The sequence below is a fragment of the Rana temporaria genome, chromosome 1, assembly GCF_905171775.1.
Source record: "Rana temporaria chromosome 1, aRanTem1.1, whole genome shotgun sequence".
Taxonomy (NCBI): domain Eukaryota; kingdom Metazoa; phylum Chordata; class Amphibia; order Anura; family Ranidae; genus Rana; species Rana temporaria.
This window is the reverse complement of record NC_053489.1, coordinates 688,303,806-688,324,956: the sequence shown is the minus strand read 5'-3', so window position 1 is coordinate 688,324,956 and position 21,151 is coordinate 688,303,806. Positions and strand designations below refer to the sequence as shown.

General features: G+C 47.2%; 1 protein-coding gene across 1 annotated transcript in view; it reads right to left on the bottom strand.

Annotated features, from left to right (window-relative positions):
* Positions 1-15,840: 15,840 nt before the first annotated feature.
* LOC120946168 overlaps positions 15,841-21,151 on the bottom strand; it is a 62,329-nt gene continuing 57,018 nt past the window's right edge. Inside the window, exons 7-8 of the mRNA XM_040360984.1 lie at positions 18,327-18,761; positions 15,841-18,281 (exon numbers count right to left, since the gene is read on the bottom strand). Coding sequence (XP_040216918.1) covers positions 16,320-18,281; positions 18,327-18,761 — 2,397 coding nt within the window. The 3' untranslated portion in view covers positions 15,841-16,319. The remainder of the gene's footprint in view (positions 18,282-18,326; positions 18,762-21,151) is intronic.

Sequence of the window (21,151 nt, the reverse complement as noted above, 5' to 3'; positions counted from 1 at the left end):
TCTTGACCATAGAGATTTCCGGAGGACCAGATGGTCGCCGGAGTCTCTATGATCATCGGAGGCCGGGTGCGATGTTATGACGTCACGCCCGGCCTCTGCATTCAGAAAAACTGCGCCGCCTCGGCTGGGAAGCCAGGATCGTTATTTTATTTCAGGCTTCCCAGCCTAGAGGTGAGATGTGACGTCACACTGACCCCTCCCCCATATCTCACTGTAAAGAGGACCTGTCATGTCATATTCCTATTACAAGGGATCTTTACATTTCTTGTAATAGGAATAAAAGTGATTAATTATTTTTTTTTTAAGTAAAATGAACAATAAAAAAATACACTTTATGTGCCCCTGTCGCCGTGTGCTCGCACGCATACGTAAGTCCCGCCCACATATGAAAACGGTGTTCAAACCACACATGTGAGGTGTCGCCGCGAACGTTAGAGCGAGAGCGATAATTCTAGCCCTAGACCTCCTCTGTAACTCAAATCATGTAACCAGTAAAAAGAAATTAAAGCGTCGCCTATGGGGATTTTTAAGTACCGAAGTTTGGCGCCATTCCACGAGCGTGTGCGATTTTGAAGCTTGACATGTTAGGTATCTATTTACTCGGCGTAACTTCATCTTTCACATTATGCAAAAAAATTGGGCTGACTTTACTGTTTTTTTTTAAAGCATGAAACTTTTTTTCCCAAAAAAACGTGTTTGAGGAATTGCTGCGCAAATATCGTGCGAGATAAAAAGTTGGAATGACCGCCATTGTATTCTCTGGGGTCTCTGCTAAAAAAAACATATACAGTGTTTGGAGGTTCTGTGTAATTTTCCATGTAGGAGAGAAGTGTCAGGATTGGCCGGGTGTCGGGAACTATAAATTCCGGTGTTGATGTAAAGTTTGGTAGAAATCTGTAAGAAGGTATATTAGAGTGCAGAGGTGTCGGGTTCCTCTGATAATACCCCGGGGGGGGGTAAATCTTCCGCAGACCTTTGTGTCTCTTCTCCTGGGTCAGATCTCCCCCAGGAGACACAAGAGGGAGGCGGCTGAACTGTAGCCAATCCCAGGATAACAAGTACATACGTAGAGAAAATGAAACTCGCCGATCAGACGCTCTCATTTCTCACAAGTCACATGATTGTTTTTTTCCAGGAACCCGAAACTGGAAAGTTTCCGTACAGTTTAACCCTTTGGCTGCAAGGCCCTGCGCTCCACTTCTGTAAACCCCTGTGTTTTTATTTTTATCTCAATAAAAACTCTTTCAAGTACAAAAAAAAAAAGAAAACGGTGTTCAATATAAGAATGCGTAACATAATACATGTCTAATGACATCAGAAAAATATCATTAGATAGACAATAGGCTATCCTAGACAATCATAAAACTTGAACTAATAAAGGACATAAGAAATAAACATCAGTCACAGATCGTGCATATGCAGGAGCTAATACATCCTTCATCTGTAAACCAAAGATGAGAGCAAAAAAAAGAAAAAAAAAAAAAGTAAAGAAAAGAGCAAAATTAAATAATTAAAGAGGGAAAGGTGTAAAGAACAAAACTTATACAGTCCTATTCAGACAAAGCAAATACAAAAGAAATAAAAATTCAGGTCATTCTTGGAAACGCAAAACACCCACCAAGGATTCCATTTGGCATCATGGATAGGGATAGTGGGCCAGATTCAGGTAGAATTGCGGCGGAGTAACGTATCGTAGATATGTTACACCGCCGCAAGTTTTCATCACAAGTGCCTGATTCACAAAGCACTTGCGAGAAAACTTACGCCGGCGGCCTCCGGCGTAAGCCTGTGTAATTCAAAGGGGCGTGTGCCATTTAAATTAAGCACGCTCCCGCGCCAGACCTACTGCGCATGCTCCGTTTTGAAATTCCCGCCGTGCTTTGCGCGAAGTGACGTCATTTTTTTCGACGGGCGACGTGCGTAGCGTACTTTCGTATTCCCGGACGTCTTACGCAAGAAGAAAACATTTTGAAATTCGACGCGGGAACGACGACCATACTTTAAACAGCACATACGTGTTTTTTTTTTAAACTGCTGTTTTTTCAGGAGCAGTGATTTTATTAATGCTAAAAGTGAAACAATAAAAGTAAAATATTCCTTTAAATTTCGTACCTGGGGGGGGGTGTAAAGTATGCCTGTGAAATAGCGCATGTTTCCCGCACTTAGAACTGTCTCTGCACAAAGTGTCATTTCTGAAAGAAAAAAAGGCATTTAAACCGGACTTGCGGCTCTAATGAATTGTCGGCTCTGGCAATACAGAGCAAATTCATTCAAAAAAAAAATGACGTGGGGTTCCCCCCAAATATACCTTCCAAACCCTTCAGGTCTGGTGTGGATTTTAAGGGAAACTCCACCCCAAATAAAAAAAAAATGATGTGGAGTTCCCCCAAAAATCCACACCAAACCCCTTATCCGAGCACGTTAACCTGGCCGGCCGCAGAAAAGAGGGGGGGACAGAGAGCGGCCCCCCCCCTCTCCTGAACCGTACCAGGCCACATGCCCTCAACATGGGGAGGATGTCCCCATGTTGATGGAGACAAGGGCCTCATCCCCACAACCCTGGCCGGTGGTTGTGGGGGTCTGCGGGCGGGGGGCTTATCAGAATCTGGAAGACCCCTTTAACAAAGGGGACCCCCAGATCCTGCCCCCCCCTATGTGAATTGGTAATGGGGTACATTGTGTAAATAGTTGTAAAAAACACACAGACACACCGTGGAAAAAAGTCCTTTATTAATATAAAACTCCAACGTTGTCGGTATCCAGCGACGGGTGATCTCCTCTCCGGTCCAGCGATGAGAAGATCGTCCGGGATCCAGAGCGCAGCATTGCTGGCCGCCTCCCTCCACCAAGGACAGCCGGTGAATGACGCTGCTGAAGCTGTGACATTTCTTTTATAGGTGAGGCGGGGCTACCCGTCACGTGACCCCCGCCCCCCTCTGACACACCCTCTGCTACGTCACTGGGGAAGCCCAGGCTTCCCCCTCGCGTTAGAGGGGGCGGGGTCACGTGACGGGCGGCCCCGCCTCACCTATAAAAGAAATGTCACAGCTTCAGCAGCGTCATTCGCCGGGCTGTCTCCTATGCTGCGCTCTGGATCCCGGACAATCTTCTCATCGCTGGACCGGAGAGGAGATCACCCGTCGCTGGATACAGACAACGTTGGAGCCGGACCGAGAGTGGATTACCACCGCTGGATTTTTTTATTTTTACTTTTTAATAAAGGACTTTTTTCCATGGGGTGTGTGTGTGTTTTTTTACAACTATTTACACTTCCTTCGTGAAATGGTAGGGGTACAATGTACCCCATTACCAATTCACATAGAGGGGGGCAGGATCTGGGGGTCCCCTTTGTTAAAGGGGTCTTCCAGATTCTGATAAGCCCCCTGCCCGCAGACCCGCACAACCACCGGCCAGGGTTGTAGGGATGAGGCCCTTGTCCCTATTAACATGGGGACATCCTCCCCATGTTGAGGGCATGTGGCCTGGTACGGTTAAGGAGAGGGGGGGGCCGCTCTCTGTCCCCCCTCTTTTCTGCGGGCGGCCAGGTTACGTGCTCGGATAAGGGGTCTGGTGTGGATTTTTGGGGGAACTCCACACCATTTTTTTTTAAATTTGGGATGGAGTTCCCCTTAAAATCCACACCAGACCTGAAGGGCCTGGTAATTGAATTTGGGGGGAACCCCACGTAATTTTTTTTATTTTTATGAATGAATTCTCTCTGAATTCAAAGAGCCGACAATTCATTATAGCCGCGAGTGATTTTTAAATGACTTTTTTCCTTTCAGAAATGACACTTTGTGCAGGGACAGTTCTATGTACGGGAAACATGCACTATTTCACATTAAAAGGAATTAAGCCTAGGTTCACACTGCTGCGAATTCAAAATCGCGGTAAAATGCGCGATTTTACCGCGATTTCGCGGCCGCGATTTTGCCGCGATTTCGGCCGCAATTTAATGTAAATCGCGGCCCGAAATCGCAAAAAGTAGTACAGGAACTACTTTTTGAAATCGTAGATGCGGCGTCGCACTGATTAGGACAGTGCCATTGCCGACAATTGCCGCCGATTTGAGATGCGATTTGACATGTCAAATCGCATCTCAAATCGTTCCAAATCGTACCCAGTGTGAACCAGGGCTTAAAGGAATATTTCACTTTTATTGTTTCACTTTTAGCATTATTAAATTCACTGCTCCCGAAAAAACTTCTGTTTTTAAAAACTTTTTTTGAATGAAGTCGGGGACCCGGGTCCCCAAACACTCCCCTGGGGCAGGACCCGGGTCCCCAAACACTCCCCTGGGGCAGGACCCGGGTCCCCAAACACTCCCCTGGGGCAGGACCCGGGTCCCCAAAAACTCCCCTGGAGCAGGACCCGGGTCCCCAAACACTCCCCTGGGGCAGGACCCGGGTCCCCAAACACTCCCCTGGAGCAGGACCCGGGTCCCCAAACACATTTTAGGACAATAACTTGCATATTAGCCTTTAAAATTAGCACTTTAGATTTCAAATGTTCGAGTCCCAAAGACTTTAACGGGGTTCTAAAGTTCACACGAACATTTGGTGTGTTTGCAGGTTCTGATGTGAACTGAACAGGGGGGTGTTCGGCTCATCCTTACAGCTGATCACAGCGTGAACCAGGAAGTGCGGGTAACAACATTCCTCGGTTCACACTGACAGAGAGAGACAATTGGCGGCTCTCCTTGTCAGAGGGGGGGGGGGGGTCTGTGCTGATAATCAGCACATTGATTATCAGCACAGCCCCCATCAATTGTACCCATCAGTGTCCAGTCTGTGTCCCTTCATAACCCCCTCTCAGTGCCAATCAGTGCCCACCACAGTGCAAATCAGTGCCCACCATAGTGCCAATCAGTATCCAGCATTAACACCTGTCCAGTACCTGCCCAATCAGTTCTGCCCATCAGTGTCATCTATAAGTGTCCATCAATGCCACCTGTCAGTGCCCATCAGTGCTGCCTATCAGTGCTGACTCATCAGTGCCCATTGGTGCCGCCTCCTCAGTGCCTGTCAGTGAAGGAAAAAGCAAAATTTTATAACAGAAACAAAGAAAACTTTATTTTTTTCAAAAATGTTGTTCTTTTTTAGTTTGTTTACCAAAAAATAAAAACCGCAGAGGTGATGAAATATCACAGAAAGAAAGTTCTGTTTGTGGGAAGAAAATGATACAAATGTAGGGGGTAATCCACAAAGATCCGGCGTAACCTAAATTTTCCCATTTAAGTTACATTGCCTTAAAATTTCTACCTAAGTGCCCGATCCACAAAGCACTTACCTAGAAATTTTTGGCTGTGTAACTTAAATTCCGCCGGCGCAAGGCGTTCCTCTTTTCAAGGGGGCGATTCCCATTTAAATTAGGCGCGCTCCCGCGCCGGCCGTACTGCGCATGCTCGTGACGTCATTTTCCCGACGTGCATAGCGCGAAATTACGTTACGCCGAGCTTTGTGGATCGCGACAGGTCAATAAAGTTGCGTCGGGAAAAAAAAAGATACGGCGAAAAAAAAAATTTCAAAACAAAAAAAAAATCGCGTCGCTGGACAGAAGGGTCTGCTTTTACAAGGTGTAAACGGTTTACACTTTGTAAAAGCAGCCCTAATTTTGCGTATGCAAACTAAAACTTACGGAGAAAAAACAAAGCTGAAAAGCTTCGTGGATCTCCGTAAGTGCTAATTTGCATACCCGAGGCGGCATTTCGACACAAAATGCCCCCAGCGGCGGATGCGGTACTGCATCCTAAGATCCGGCAGTGTAAGTCCCTTACACATGTCGGATCTTCTGCCTAACTATGGAAAACTGATTCTGTGGATCAGTTCCAAAGATAGAAACAGGGATACGCCGGCGTATCCCTTTTGAGGATCTGGCCCGTAGTTTGTGTGCAGTGTTGTATGACTGAGTAATTGTCATTCAAAGTGCGACAGTGCTGAAAGCTGAAAACTGTCCTGGGCAGGAAGGGGGGAAAGTGCCCGGTATTGAAGTGGTTAATAAACATCAACAGATTTCAGTTGTGCCCCACAAGGCGGCCCCTCCCCCCCCCCCATGAACAATGTGCCTGTCTGCAGAGTTCCCCATCACTGTACTGATTGGCAACACTGACAGACAGCAATGATTGCCACTGATAGGCGGCACTGATTGGCACTAATAGAAAGCACTGATTGGCAGCGCTGATGGGCCCTTATTGGCAGCACTAATGGCACTGATTGGCAGCATTTAGTGGCACTGATTGGCAGCATTGATGGGCACTGATAGGTGGCACTTATGGGCATTGATTGGCAGGCCCGCTGGGCACTGATAGGCAGCACTGACAGATGTCACTGATTAGAATCACTGGCACTGATTGGTGGAACTGATTGGCACTGGTAGGTGGCACTGATTGGAAGCACTGATTAGCACTGACTGGTACTGACAGGTGGCACTGACAGATGGCACTAATTGGAAGCACTGATTTGCACTGACAGGTGGCACTGATTGGCATTAACAGGTGGCACTGATTGGCATTGGCAGGTGGCACTGATTGGAACTAACAGGTGGCACTGATTGGCTCTTGCAGGTGGCACTGATTGGCACTGGAACTGACAGGTGGCACTGATTGGCACTGGCAGGTGGCAATGATTGGCACTGATAGGTGACACTAACATGTGGCACTGATTGGCACTGACAGAAGAGAGAGAGTTTCACACTGAGCCGATATTGACACTTAGTGAAACTGTCATGTAATGTAACTGCATGCAGAGAGATACCAGCTGTCAAAATTCAGCGTTGATGTTGGGGTGGGCGGGACCAAGCAGCTATCAAACACCAGCCAATGATTGGGCTGCTTAAGAAAGGGACATGGCCACATACACAATGCAGCCCGCCCAGACCCCATCCCATTGGTTTGTGTTTGATGGTGGGTCCCGCCCACCCCTGACATCAATGCTGAATTTTGACAGCTTTTTAAAACCAATGCCCATTACTCCATACCCCCTCTCCATACTCCCCCTCCATACTCCCCCTCTCCATACTCCCCCCTCCATACTCCCCCCCTCCATACTCACCTCCATACTCCCCTCCATACTCCCCCCCTCCATACTCCCCTCCATACTCCTCTCCATACTCCCTCTCCATACTCCCCTCTCCATACTCCCCTCTCCATACTCCCTCTCCATACTCCCTCTCCATACTCCCCCTCCATACTCCCCCTCCATACTCCCCCTCCATACTCCCCCTCCATACTCCCCCTCCATACTCCCTCTCCATACTCCCTCTCCATACTCCCCCTCCATACTCCCCTCTCCATACTCCCCTCTCCATACTCCCTCTCCACACTCCCTCTCCACACTCCCTCTCCACACTCCTTCTCCACACTCCCTCTCCACACTCTCTCTCCACACTCCCTCTCCACACTCCTTCTCCACACTCCTCTCCATACTCCCTCTCCATACTCCCCTCCATACTCCCCTCCATACTCCTCTCCATACTCCTCTCCATACTCCCTCTCCATACTCCCTCTCCATACCCCCTCTCCATACTCCCTCTCCATACCCCTCTCCATACCCCTCTCCATACCCCTCTCCATACTCCCTCTCCACACTCCCTCTCCATACCCCCTCTCCATACTCCCTCTCCATACCCCTCTCCATACTCCCTCTCCATACCCCTCTCCATACCCCTCTCCATACCCCTCTCCATACCCCTCTCCATACTCCCTCTCCATACTCCTCTCCATACTCCTCTCCATACTCCCTCTCCATACCCCTCTCCATACCCCTCTCCATACTCCCTCTCCATACCCCTCTCCATACTCCTCTCCATACTCCTCTCCATACTCATACTCTTAGGCCTTGTACACACGGTCGGACCAAACCGATGAGAATGAACTGAAGTTCAGTTTCATCGGACCAAACTGACCGTGTGTATAGGCCATCGGTCTGTTTTCCATCGGTCCAAAATTTTAAAACATGCTTCAAAACCGAACCGATGGACCGCTGCCCCATCGGATCAAAACCCGCGCATGCTCAGAATCAAGTCGACGCATGCTTGGAAGCATTGAACTTCGTTTTATTCAGCACGTCGTGTGTTTTACGTCACCGCGTTCAGACCCGATCGGTTTTTGGACTGACGGTGTGTACACATATCAGGCCGTACGGCCACTTCAGAGGTGAACCGATGAAAACGGTCCGACGGACCAGTCACATCGGTTTGGTCCGACCGCGTGTACGCGGCTTTAGACCTCTCTGCTGCCTTTGACACAGTTGACCACCTGCTCCTCCTCAGCAAACTCCACTCCCTTGGCCTCCGTGATTCTGCTTTATCCTGGTTCTCCTCCTACCTATCTCAGCTCACTTTCAGTGTCACTTACAACTCCATCTCCTCCGCTCATGTTTCTTTTGGGGTCCCCCCAGGCTCCATCCTTGGGCCCCTCCTATTCTCACTCTATACCTCTTCCTTGGGCCAGTTAATAACCTCCCACGGCTTCCAATACCATCTCTATGATGACAACACCCAGATCTATCCCTCCATCTCCTCAACTCATCCCCTCCATCTCCTCAACTCACCCCCTCCATCTCCTCAACTCGCCCCCTTCATCTCCTCAACTCACCCCCTCCATCTCCTCAACTCGCCCCCTCCATCTCCTCAACACACCCCCTCCATCTCCTCAACACACCCCCTCCATCTCCTCAACACGCCCCCTCCATCTCCTCAACACGCCCCCTCCATCTCCTCTACTCGCCCCCCTCATCTCCTCAACTCGCCCCCTCCATCTCCTCAACACACCCCTTCCATCTTCTCAACACACCCCCTCCATCTCCTCAACACACCCCCTCCATCTCCTCAACTTGCCCCCTCCATCTCCTCAACTCGCCCCCTCCATCTCCTCAACTCGCCCCCTCCATCTCCTCAACTCGCCGCCTCCATCTCCTCAACTCGCCCCCTCCATCTCCTCAACTCGCCCCCTCCATCTCCTCAACTCGCCCCCTCCATCTCCTCAACTCGCCCCCTCCATCTTCTCACCTCGCCCCCTCATTCTCCTCAACTTGCCCCCTCCATTTCCTCATCTCGCCCCCTCCATCTACTCAACACACCCCCTCCATCTACTCAAAACACCCTCTCCATCTCCTCAACTCACCCCCTCCATCTCCTCACCTCGCCCCCTCCATCTCCTCAACTCGCCCCCTCCATCTCCTCAACTCGCCCCCTCCATCTCCTCAACACACCCCCTCCATCTCCTCAACTCGCCCCCTCCATCTCCTCAACTCGCCCCCTCCATCTCCTCAACTCACCCCCTCCATCTCCTCAACTCACCCCCATCTCCTCAACACACCCCCTCCATATCCTCAACTCACCCCCTCTATCTCCTCAACTCACCCCCTCCATCTCCTCAACACACCCCTCCATCTCCTCACCTAACCCTCTCCATCTCCTCAACACACCCACTCCATCTCCTCAACTTACCCCCTCCTTCTCCTCAACTCACCCCCTCCATCTCCTCAACACACCCCCTCCATCTCCTCAACACACCCCTCCATCTCCTCACCTAACACTCTCCATCTCCTCAACACACCCACTCCATCTCCTCAACTTACCCCCTCCATCTCCTCAACACACCCCTCCATCTCCTCACCTAACCCTCTCCATCTCCTCAACACACCCACTCCATCTCCTCAACTTACCCCCTCCTTCTCCTCAACTCACCCCCTCCATCTCCTCAACACACCCCCTCCATCTCCTCAACACACCCCTCCATCTCCTCACCTAACACTCTCCATCTCCTCAACACACCCACTCCATCTCCTCAACTTACCCCCTCCATCTCCTCAACACACCCCTCCTTCTCCTCAACTCACCCCCTCCATCTCCTCATCTCACCCCCTCCATCTCCTCAACTCACCCCCTCCATCTCCTCAACTCACCCCCTCCATCTCCTCAACTCACCCCCTCCATCTCCTCACCACACCCCCTCCATCTCCTCAACACACCACCTCCATCTCCTCAACTCACCCCCTCCATCTCCTCAACTCACCCCCTCCATCTCCTCAACACACCCCCTCCATCTCCTCAACACACCCCCTCCATCTCCTCAACTCACCCCCTCCATCTCCTCAACACACCCCCTCCATCTCCTCAACACACCCCCTCCATCTCCTCAACACACCCCCTCCATCTCCTCAACACACCCCCTCCTTCTCCTCAACTCACCCCCTCCATCTACTCAACACACCCCCTCCTTCTCCTTAACCCGCCCCCTCCATCTCCTCAACTCGCCCCCTCCATCTCCTCAACTCGCCCCCTCCATCTTCTCAACTCGCCCCCTCCATCTCCTCAACTTACCCCCTCCATCTCCTCAACACACCCCCTCCATCTCCTCAACACACCCCCTCCATCTCCTCAACACACCCCCTCCATCTCCTCAACACGCCCCCTCCATCTCCTCAACACGCCCCCTCCATCTCCTCAACACGCCCCCTCCATCTCCTCAACTCGCCCCCTCCATCTCCTCAACTCGCCCCCTCCATCTCCTCAACACACCCCTTCCATCTTCTCAACACACCCCCTCCATCTCCTCAACACACCCCCTCCATCTCCTCAACTCGCCCCCTCCATCTCCTCAACTCGCCCCCTCCATCTCCTCAACTCGCCCCCTCCATCTCCTCAACTCGCCCCCTCCATCTCCTCAACTCGCCGCCTCCATCTCCTCAACTTGCCCCCTCCATCTCCTCAACTCGCCCCCTCCATCTCCTCAACTCGCCCCCTCCATCTTCTCACCTCGCCCCCTCATTCTCCTCAACTTGCCCCCTCCATCTCCTCAACTCGCCCCCTCCATCTACTCAACACACCCCCTCCATCTACTCAAAACACCCTCTCCATCTCCTCAACTCACCCCCTCCATCTCCTCAACTCACCCCCTCCATCTCCTCACCTCGCCCCCTCCATCTCCTCAACTCACCCCCTCCATCTCCTCAACTCACCCCCTCCATCTCCTCACGGATCTCAAACTTACTGAATGACATATCGGTGTGGATGTCACACCACTTCCTCAAACTCAATCTTTCTAAAACTGAGTTTCTTATATTTCCTCCTTCCCGCCCCCCCCCCCCCGTGTGACTTCACCATTAATATCAACACCACTTCCATTGGTCCCTCCACACATGGGAGGGTCCTGGGTGTAATCCTTGACTCTGACCTCTCCTTCAGCCCACATCTAATCACTGGCTAAATCCTGCCGCCTTACCCTCCGCAACATCTCCAGAATCCGACCTTCCTGACTAATGACACCACAAAGCAACTAATTCACTCCGCGATTATTTCCCACCTTGACTACTGCAACTCTCTCCTTAATGGCCGACCCTTACACAGGCTCCTCCCCCTTCAGTCTAATGAATTCTGCTGCTAGACTCATACTCCTCACTAACCGATCCGTGACTGCTGCTCCTCTCTGCCAATCCCTTCACTGACTTCCCCTCCCCCACTGTGTAAAATTCAAAATGCTAACCACAACATACAAGGTCATTCACAACATCGCCCCCCATCTACATCACCAACCTCATCTACAGATATCACCCAACTTGTCCCCTCCCCTCCTCCCAGGACCTCCTGCTATCTAGCTCCCTTGTTACCTCCTCCCATGCTCGCCTTCAGGACTTCTCCAGAGCCTCTCTTATCCTTTGGAACTCACTGCCCCGGTATGTCCGATCAGCCCCTACCCTGTCCAGCTTTAGGTGATCCTTGAAAACTCATGTATTCAGGGAAGCCACACCCACCTAACAACTGTCCCCGAGCCACCCCATCAAATCATTCTCTGCAGCTATTACCTTTTGTACCACCACCCCCCCCCTCCCATTAGAATGTAAGCTCTACGAGCCGGGCCCTCCTGTCCCTTCTGTATTGTACTGTAATTGTGTTGCCCCCCCTCTACATTACAAAGCGCTGCGTAACCTGCTGGCGCTCTATAAATCGTGTAAAATAATAATAATTCATTACAAGAGACATTCATTTCTGTTATCTCTGAACACCTTATCAGCTTGTCCCTCCTCCAGACTCCCAAATCCCTCCTTGTAGAAGAAGGAGACCAACTGTCTCTATGTTCCCCAACAAGACCTTCCAAGGATCCGGAGAACAACAATTTCCTCTAATAACATCTTTCTGTAAAGTCATTCTAGACAGAGAAGCTGTTATTATAGAAAGAACCTCACATTAGCATATAAGCACTTAGTCATGTGATTTCATCATTAGGAAAGCAGATCATTATTTTTATCCAATAAATATGTCCATACAGGAAATGTAAGAATTGTGCTGCCCCATAAGGATCATAGAGGTCCCGGGACTGAAGGGACAATAGTGATTGGAGTGTAGCGCCCCTCAGTGGGCTACTAGTGTTAGGTAAATGTCGTTTTTGGCCTCCCTGTAATCAGGGGGATCGGTGATCGTTTGTTAGTGCCTGTTCTAGGTTCTGCTGCCAGAAATTTGAGGGTAAATATCTGCTACAGAAAAGAGGTTTCCCCCATTCAATGGGACTTTAAAGGCTCAGAGAGGAAACATAGATTTATAAACTGAAGTTTTATTATTAAAGAATTACATACAAAAGGTAGTAAATCTATCAGAAATAGTACACAGTAATAAGAAGGGTACACAATGGCACAAAATCACACAGTATCAGTATTGGTATCTACATGCAGAGGTTGCATAGGCATATCCGACGCGTTTCGGAGTCACTTGGCTCCTCCCTCAGGGATAGCTCTGCAGATAGTGGGGATATAGTAAAGTGTCCCCAAACTGTCACACCAGTAAAAACATCAAAGTTGTACAACTGTCATCACATCCATAACCCCCCCATATTCCCACCTGGATGTGGAGCAGGCGGGGTGGGTGGAGCCTCAACCAAGCGGGGGTCAGTTCAGCATACACTGAGACCACCTAATGTGGATGTGCCTGTAGTATCCAGATAGGGAGCTGTTCAAGACAGGTGAGAAATACATAGGTGGCCACCAATAAACAGAGGTATAGAAGCACACCAGGGTTCATCTAACAGCTCTAATTATTGGACTCCTCCCCCATGTCACACCGTACATCTAATGGTCAGCTGGTGCAGGATCCACTACTTTCCCCACATCCCACTGAATTCTGGGATATAGGGGGTGGAGGAACTTTGACCCTGGCCAGCATATTCATACCTCTTCAGCCAATCCCTGGTCAGGAGAGTGAGTGACCAGCAGGGGGCTGAGAGGGGTATAAATAGGCCGGGGCTTGGAACGTCTCTCTCTTGTTCCTGGAGGAGTAAGACCCGTCCTGAGGGCTGTGATATCCCTGGGAGAATACCTGAAACACCAAGGATGTTCTTTGTGGGGTCCTGGCTCCTGATTGGGCTGAGGGACCTCTGGCCCCGCCTCCCGAAGACACACAGAAAGTACATCTGAGGATCCGAGACACAGACCACATGTACAGAAGATGACTGATACTGCAGGTGGCAACACAACATACAGGACACCGTGAGGAGCGACCATGTGGACTCCAGGGAGACATGTGCAGAACCCAATCATTTGTTTTGTTACGTTATTTACATCAATTTGTTTCATTCCTTTTCAGAATTCGTTTTCAAATCGATTTGGAATAGTTTTCAGATTCAAATAATTTTACAATTTCCAAAAATAATAATATAGAATAGAAAATAAAGGAATAGAATAGATTTTTTTCTACTCTATTCCTTTATTTTATTTTCTATTTTATTCACTTTGGAAATTAGAAAACTATACGATTCCAAAAAGTATTCAAAAGTTATTTAAAACGATTCGAAATCAAATTTTGTCTGAATTAGAATTTCATTATTTCTGATTCATTTAAATTCGATACTATTCTAATTCAGATTCAGAAATTTCAGATTTTGAAATTTCAAATTTTGAAATTTTCACGTTTTTTAAAAAAATTGAAAATTAAAAAATTTGAACATTTAACAATTTGAAATTTCGTAATTTGTAATTTTGAAAATTCGGAATTTTGAAAAATCTGAATTTTTTAATTTTCGAATTTTTCATTTTCCAAATTATTTAATTTGAACATTTTTTAATTTTCAAATTTTAACATTTTTGAATTTTCAAATTTTAACATTTTTGAATTTTTAAGTTTTCGAAATTTTCAATTTTCGAATTTTTCAATTTTAAAATTAAAAATTTTTCGAATTTTTCAGTTTTCGAATTTTCAAAATTCCAATATTCCGAATTTTCGATTTTTTTTATTCAGAAATTTGGAATTTTGAAAAGTAAAATAATTGAAAATCAAAAAATTCCGAATTTTTGAAATTCCGAATTTTCGATTTTTTCATTTTCCGAATTTTTCAATATTTCAGTTTTTGAATTTTCAAAATTCCAATATTCTGAATTTTCGAAATTCAGAATTTTCGATTTTTTTTTATTCAGAAATTCGGAATTTTGAAAATTAAAAAAATTTAAATTTTCAAAATTCGTAAAATTAAAATATTTGAAAAAAATTCAGAAAATCCGAATTTCTGAAATTTGGAAATAGTAAAATTCGGAAATTAAAAAATTTGAAAATACAAAAATTATTGAGATTTTTTTTAATTTTTGAAAGTTCGTAATTTGTAATTTCGAAAATTCTGAATTTCGAAAAATCTGATTTTTAAAATTTTCGAATTTTTCATTTTCCAAATTTTTTAATTTTAACATTTTTTAATTTTAACATTTTTTAATTTTAACATTTTTTAATTTTAACATTTTTTCATTTTAACATTTTTTCATTTTAACATTTTTTCATTTTAACATTTTAAAATTAACATTTTTTAATTTTGAAGTTTTCGAATTTTTCAATTTTCGAATTTTTTCATTTTAAAATTTTAAAATTTTAAAATTTTTCAGTTTTCGAATTTTAAAAATTCCAATATTCAGAATTTTTGAAATTCCGAATTTTCGATTTTTTTATTTAGAAATTTGGAATTTTGAAAATTAAAAAATTTGAAAATTAAAAAAAATTCAGAATTTTCGATTTTTTCATTTTCCGAATTTTTCAATTTTTCAGTTTTCGAATTTTCAAAATTCCAATATTCCGAATTTTCGAAATTCGGAATTTTCAATTTTTTTTATTCAGAAATTCGGAATTTTGAAAATTTAAAAAATTGAAATTTTAAAAATTCAGAAATTAAAATATTTAAAAAATAAAAAATTTACGAAAATCCGAATTTCTGAAATTTGGAAATAGTAAAATTCGGAAATTAAAAAATTTGAAAATACAAAAATTATTGAGATTTTTTTTTTAACCCAAAATATGTAGAAAAATAAATATCGGCCTAAACTGAGGAAAAAAATGTCTTTTAAAAAAAATTGGGACATTTATTGTAGCAAAAAGTTAAAAAATATATATTTTTTTCAAAATTGTTGCTCTTTTTTTATTTATAGCGCAAAAAATAGAAAGGTGATCAAATAACACCAAAATAAATCTCTATTTGTGGGAAAAAAAAGGACATCAATTTTGTTTGGGTACAGCGTCGCACGACCGCGCAATTGTCAGTTAGAAAGACGCAGTGCCGAATCGCTAAAAATGGCCTGGTCAGGAAGGGGGTAAAATCTTCCGGGGCTGAAGTGGTTAAAGTGTGTGTCTAGACAAATCCTATTGTTCTAGATTTGGATGGAGTGGGGGGAGGATTAGAACCCCTGTCAGGTTTTTACTGCCATCCGGGACTCCATTAGAGAGATTTCTCCTCACTTCCTGTCCTGGTGACAACGTTTTATCAGACAGGAAATGAAGGAAAATCTACACCAGGGACACAGACAGAAATAAAGACCTGACAGGGGTTCTAATCCTTCCCCTACTCTACTACAGAAAAGGATTTTTATTTCTGTCTGTGTTGCTGTTGGAGAGTTCCCCTCACTTCCTGTCTGGTGAAATGTTGTCATCAGGACAGGAAGTGAGGGGGAATCTCTATAAAGGAGCCCCAGATAGCAGGAAATAAATCTGACAGAGGTTCTAACCCTCCCCCACTCCATCCAAAGCTTAAACACTCTTTCTTCTATAGATACACAGTGATGGTGGAGACCCCAGGGCCGTCCTCCTGATCCTGGCTACACTATGTAGTGTGTCACTGACCCAGAACAAGCATGCAGCCAGTGAAGGCTGAACAATCTGCCCTCCTGCATGCTTGTTCCTGGTCAGTGACACACTAGGTAGTGAAGTGAGGTTTAGGATGAAGATGACGGCCCCGGAACCTGCAGCTTTATAAATAAATCAGTCATGTTTCCTGTCCTCTGCTTCCTCCTATTGGATGAGTATTGCACCAATCACCAATCAGATAATCCACCTTGTGATGTCTCCGGGCAGATCTCTCACTTCTGATTCCCCCCACATATCTTTATACAACCTCTCCCTACCCATCCCCCAGCATGGAGGGGCTCAGTGAAGGTGGTGGTGAAGGTGTGGAGATGTCGGATCGGGTCACACAGATCATAAAAGGAGATCCGCCCGGCCTCATAATCCAGATCTATCCTGACTCTCTTACTGGAGACTCCGCCGGGTAATGGGATCTTATTACTGTCATGTATCACTGAGTACTGAGTACCCCACCTCTCCAAACACCAGGACTTCTTATTACATCCAATCCCTGACTGCTCTCCTCTCCTGTCTATACTGGGGTAACACATCCCGACTCTCCAGTTCCATGACCCCCCGACATCCACTTCCCAGTAATGTCTCCCTGAGGAGAACCTCTGACTGCTCATCACCTGAGGACACAGAAATCTCTCTGGTGTTTCTGGGCGATTCTGATGTGATGATGATGAGAAGGATGCAGTTTTCCTGTCATCTGATATATGGAGACGATTAGCAGCTGTCCTCACATCCAGTAATATGTCTGTAACCCCCGACACCCCCGATGTTTGCTGTACAGCCCCAATATTTGGTCCTCCAGCCTGGAGGTGTGAGGGTTGTATGGTGGGGGAGGCTTGGGGGTGTGGTCTGGATGGTTGTATGATGGGGGAGGTTTGGGGGTGTGGCCTGAATGGTTGTACGGTGGGGGAGGGCTGGGGGTATGGCCTGGATGGTTGTATGGTGGGGGAGGGTTTGGGGTGTGGTCTGGATGGTTGTATGGTGGGGGAGGGTTGGGGGTGTGGCCTGGATGGTTGTATGGTGGGGGAGAGTTGTGGGTGTGGTCTGGATGGTTCAGCATTGGTGTGACCTTTGCCCCCTGTAGTAGAGCGTGGATAGACATGTGTGCCTGTACATTTCTCTACATTTCCCCCAGACATGATATCAGATAAACCTGTGTGTAATGTGTGTGAGATCCCCGCCACATCCAGATCCCCTCCATCATGGAGGAGATTATCACGTCTCTCTCTGTCCTCCTCATCATCCTCAGTATCACACAAGTCACCTGTGTCTGATTCCTGGAGGACAGTCAGTGGATCCGTCATGTTACACAGCTCCTCAATGTCCTGCATCTTCCTGGACAGCTCCTCCTTCTTTATTTCCAGATTCTGGAGCAGATCATTGATTAACACGGAGATCCGCTCTGCCTGCCCGGAGATCTCCCTCAGGACTCTCTTCTCCAGGTCTTCCAGACGTCTCCTGAGGTCTCTGAACAGGACAGTGACTCTCTCTGTTTCATCATCTGCTTTTCCTTGTACTTTCCTCCTGTGCTCCTCCAGACTCTGGACTCTTTTCTCCATCTCCTCTCTCTCTGTCACCAGTTTCTGCAGAACTTTCCTCAGTTTCTTCTTCATCTCAGAGGCCTCATCCAGAGTCTCCACCTGGTGTCCCCGATGTTCTCCATCCAGCCTGCAGGACACACAGATACAGGAGGAGTCCTCAGTGCAGTAATACTCCAGGATCTTCTTATGGACGGAGCATTTCCTGTTCTCCAGGGAAGTGGTGGGGTCACATAAGACGTGTTCTGGTGACTTGCTGTGGACTCTCAGGTGATTGTCACACAGAGAAGCGTCACACATCAGACAGGATATGACAGCAGGTACAGGAGTGTGAATACAGTAAGTACAGAAGACCCCGGACTCCTCCTGATCTGGATGGGTGGACAGGAAATTCTCCACTATGTTACGTAGTGTTATGTTCTTGTGCAGTGCAGGCCGATCCTGGAACTCTTCTCTACATTCAGGACAGGAATAACCTCCAGACCCCTCCTGTGTATCCAACACACGACCAATACAGTCCCGGCAGAAGTTGTGACCACATTTCAGGGTCACAGGATCTGTATAAATGTTCAGACAGACGCAACATTCCAGCTCCTTCCTCAGATCAGCAGACGCCATCGCTGAGAGCAGAAGAGAGAAATGACACTAAAGTCTCTGACACTCATTAACCATCTCTGTACATTCCTACACAGGGAGGGGCTGAGACTGAGACACGTAGTCATAGGAATCCTTATACACAGGAACACAGATAATACATGGGAGGGGCTGAGACTGAGACACGTAGTCATAGGAATCCTCATACACAGGAACACAGATAATACATGGGAGGGACTGAGACTGAGACACGTAGTCATAGGAATCCTTATACAGAGGAACACAGATAATACATGGGAGGGGCTGAGACTGAGACACGTAGTCATAGGAATCCTTATACAGAGGAACACAGATAATACATGGGAGGGGCTGAGACTGAGACACGTAGTCATAGGAATCCTCATACAGAGGAACACAGATAATACATGGGAGGGGCTGAGACTGAGACACGTAGTCATAGGAATCCTTATACAGAGGAACAAAGATAATACATGGGAGGGGCTGAGACTGAGACACGTAGTCATAGGAATCCTTATACAGAGGAACACAGATAATACATGGGAGGGGCTGAGACTGAGTGATAGGAATCCTTATACAGAGGAACACAGATAATACACCATCTCACAAAAGTAAGTACACCCCTCAGTCACTTTTCTTGTATCTTTTCATGTGACAACACTGAAGAAATGACACTTTGTATCTACAATGTTGTGTAGTGAGTGTACAGCTTGTATAACGGTGTAAATTTGCTGTCCCCTCAAAATAACTCAACACACAGCCATTAATGTCTAAACCGCTGGCAACAAAAGTGAGTACACCCCTAACTGAAAAGGTCCTAATTGGACTCAATTACCATTTTCCCTCCCCGGTGTCATGTGACTCGTTAGTGTTACAAGGTCTCAGGTGTGATAAATTTGGTGTTATCGCTCTCACTCTCTCATACTGGTCACTGGAAGGACAACATGGCACCTCATGGCAAAGACCTCTCTGAGGATCTGATATAAAGAATTGTGTCTCTACATAAAGATGGCCGAGGATATAAGAAGATCGCCAAAACCCTGAAATTGATCTGCAGCGCGGGGGCCAAGACCATCCAGCGGTATAACAGGACGGGTTCCCCTCCCCCGCCTCGCCAGGGTCCACCAAAGAAGTTGAGGTCACGTGCTCAGCGTCATATCCAGAGGTTGTCTTTGGGAAAAAGACGTATGAGTGCTGCCAGCATTGCTGCAGAGGGTGAAGGGGTGGGGGAGGGGTCAGCCTGTCAGTTCTCAGACCATACGCCGCACATTGCATCAAATTGGTCTGCATGGCTGTCGTCCCAGAAGGAAGCCTCTTCTAAAGATGATGCACAAGAAAGAGCCGCAAACAGTTTGCTAAAGACAAGCAGACTAAGGACATGGATTACTGGAACCGCGTCCTGTGGTCTGATGTGATGAGACAAGATAAACGTATTTGGTGTCAGATGGTGTCAGGCGTGTGGGGGGGAGGGGCCAGGTGGGGAGGACAAAGACAAGTGTGTCTTCCCTACAGTCAGGCATGGTGGGGGGGAGTCATGGTCTCGGGCTGCATGAGTGCTTCCGGCACTGGGGAGCTACAGATCATTGAGGGGACCATGAATGCCAACATGTACTGTGACATACTGAAGCAGAGCATGATCCCCTCCCTTCAGAGACTGGACCAAAGGGTAGTATTCCAACATGATAACCGCCCCCAAACACACCTCCAAGACCACCACTGTCTTGCTAAAGAAGCTGAGGGTAAAGGTGATGGACTGGCCAATCATGTCTCCAGACCTAAACCCTATTGATCATCTGTGGGGGGAGGGGGAGGAGCGCAAGGTCTCCAACATCCACCAGCTCTGTGATATCATCATGGAGGAGGGGAAGAGGACTCCAGTGACAACCTGTGAAGCTCTGGTGACCTCCATGCCCAAGAGGGTTAAGGCAGTGCTGGAAAATAATGGTGGCCACACAAAATACTCACTTTTGTTGCCAGCGGTTAAGACATTAATAGCTGTGTGTTGAGTTATTTTGAGGGGACATAAAATTTACAGAACATTATAGCAAAGTGTAATTTCTTCAGTGTTGTCACATGAAAAGAAAAAAGATAGAAGAAAAAATTTAGAAAAATGTGACTAAGGGGTGTACTTACTTTTTTCAGATACTGTATATAAGGACACATTGTTTATATACTAGTATTAGTATTAATGAACTCTCTCCACTAGATGGCAGCGTCTACAAGGCCCATAAAAGGCTGTTCCCAGCTTGACATAGGAGGGCGCACTGTGTACATCTCCCCAGTGAGCATGCTCCGAAACGCGTCATGAGCAAACCAGTGACGCCATCACGCCCAGCGCTTCGGTCCAGCCTTCTCCATTGGACCTCAGCTGCTCTCCAACCCTCGGTTTGGATCCCGCTTAAGCGCCACATTATCCTGCTGGCCACGACTTCCAACACCACCATCTGGATACGGGAGGCGGGGGCGGGTCACACACAGCCTGGACGGGCGTTAGCATGGTTCCCTGGACCCATATGTGTCTGATTCCATAGGATATGGGAGGCGGGGGCGGGTCACACACACAGCCTGGACGGGCGTTAGCATGGTTCCCTGGACCCATATGTGTCTGATTACATAGGATATGGGAGGCGGGGGCGGGTCACACACAGCCTGGACGGGCGTTAGCATGGTTCCCTGGACCCGTATGTGTCTGATTACATAGGATATGGGAGGCGGGGGCGGGTCACACACAGCCTGGACGGGCGTTAGCATGGTTCCCTGGACCCATATGTGTCTGATTACATAGGATATGGGGGGCGGGGGCGGGTCACACACAGCCTGGACGGGTGTTAGCATGGTTCCCTGGACCCATATGTGTCTGATTACATAGGATACGAGAGGCGGGGGCGGGTCACACACAGCCT